This window comes from Phytophthora parasitica, assembly GCF_000247585.1.
Source record: "Phytophthora parasitica INRA-310 unplaced genomic scaffold supercont2.67, whole genome shotgun sequence".
NCBI classification, from domain to species: domain Eukaryota; phylum Oomycota; class Peronosporomycetes; order Peronosporales; family Peronosporaceae; genus Phytophthora; species Phytophthora nicotianae.
Genome location: NW_008649053.1, coordinates 45,535 through 47,192, shown reverse-complemented (window position 1 = coordinate 47,192; position 1,658 = coordinate 45,535). Strand labels below are relative to the sequence as shown.

The following is a 1,658-nucleotide window of genomic DNA, read 5'->3' as shown; positions in this document are numbered from 1 at the left end:
TTTTTTATAAGATTTGGTTACTACTCCCATCTAAAATCTCAGTCCTTATTTCTGACTTACTTATGTAAATTCCCCTTTGAGAACGACAAAAAAGTCGCCGCAATAATTTGCAACAGAAATTCAGATGGCGCTTCTAAGTTATTATGGCACGAATGCGCGGTTAATAAAAGTAATACCTGAAAATACGCTTGCTATTTTACTCTGACACATAAAAAGTATCGTGTACAGTTTATTAAGGTTTGCCAATGTGCACTTCCAGCGCTTTAAACGCTCAAAATGACAATTCAAAATTGAAGCGTTTGGCGAGATCCCCCATAACATTTTGTCAGTATCTTGATTTATTTTCCCCGAGCATTATTCATTCTTTATATGAACAAACCGTCAAATTTAAAAAAAGAAAATGGCGACCGTCAATATCACTATTATTAATAGTACTACACGTCTGATTAAAAACAAAAAGCGCATAAGTTACTTGTGCGGAATTTACCGGAGGGTTGTGGCTTTTTACCGGAGGTATTACATTCAAGGTGGTACACATTTAATATTGCAATGAGAGCAGCACACACCAAGTGAACCAAGAAAAGGACCAGCTTCAGCAAGCGCTGCTGTAGGTACACGAAGGCCTTGTTACGTTGTTATTGTTATTATAACGCCCTCCGCACCTTTTTATGCATGATTGATGTAACTGTTTGCCAGACTAGCTGGCTGCATCGCCGTTTGCGTGCCTTAGTAGTAACTTCAGAAACAGCCAGTACTTCTTCACATCTGCGGAACGCTGACACGGCCTCTTCGACGGTGAGTGATCTGGTATCGATGCCTAGTGTTACAGCCCGCTGCTCCACCAAGTTCATCAGGAACTAAGGTTTGACAGTCGTTTGTTTTGCTTGTTGTCACGAAGATCCGCATTCTTCAATCGCCGACACGGGGGCAGAGAACGTGATGGATCACCACAACACCAGAAGATCCAGGCTTGGTCAGCGGTCCCCTCAGGCAGGTCATATCCTTTGGGGACGAGGTGAAAGTCCCCGCCCCAAGTGTGTAGCGGGAAGATGGCGGTGAGTGAATGAATATTGTCCGTGCTTGTATTGGGCTCAGCTCGTTCTAGTGGCTCAGGTCATTGACACAGGTATCCTCCCTCTTTAAGACAGTTGAGTACTGTACTTGCATCCCGGGAACAACTTGGAGTACCCCGGTGTTCCGCTGCATCGTCTAAAACTAAGCGGATACCCTCAATAACTTCACAAGCACCATTGTGCTATCCCGAGCGTTGTAACTCGACCACGATTGTAATTCCGATAATGAAACAACGTGCAATGGAACACCAGTGACAGTGATCGTCTCTTCACTGCTGGCCTCGTCACAGATAATAAACTTCTTCAATTCTTGAATTTTCTGCTTGTTTTGCATCAAAGGCGCTTGAAAAATTGGGAGCTCTTCAGGAAGGTACTCTTTCAAGTACGTGTAGTGGTAGACGATAGACACTAGAGCATATTCGCCAATTAATGAGACGTTCGGGGGCAAACCACGATAGCAAATTCATTTTGCCGTCTCAACTTGATATCGCTCGCCTTTAAACCTGGGTGGAAGAATTGCAAACTCAGATTTATGGATTGGCAAACCGGACACCGTGTGACCAACAAGCATATCACCAGCCGAAT

The 1,658-nt window shown here is 43.9% G+C and overlaps 1 protein-coding gene across 1 annotated transcript; it reads right to left on the bottom strand.

Moving 5' to 3' along the window:
* Nucleotides 1-1,215: 1,215 nt before the first annotated feature.
* Nucleotides 1,216-1,644, bottom strand: PPTG_24079 (hypothetical protein; the record flags this gene model as incomplete). Its single annotated transcript, XM_008915036.1, has 2 exons — nucleotides 1,216-1,481; nucleotides 1,620-1,644. 2 exons carry the CDS (start codon nucleotides 1,642-1,644, stop codon nucleotides 1,216-1,218), a joined length of 291 nt encoding a protein of 96 aa, XP_008913284.1.
* Nucleotides 1,645-1,658: the final 14 nt, after the last annotated feature.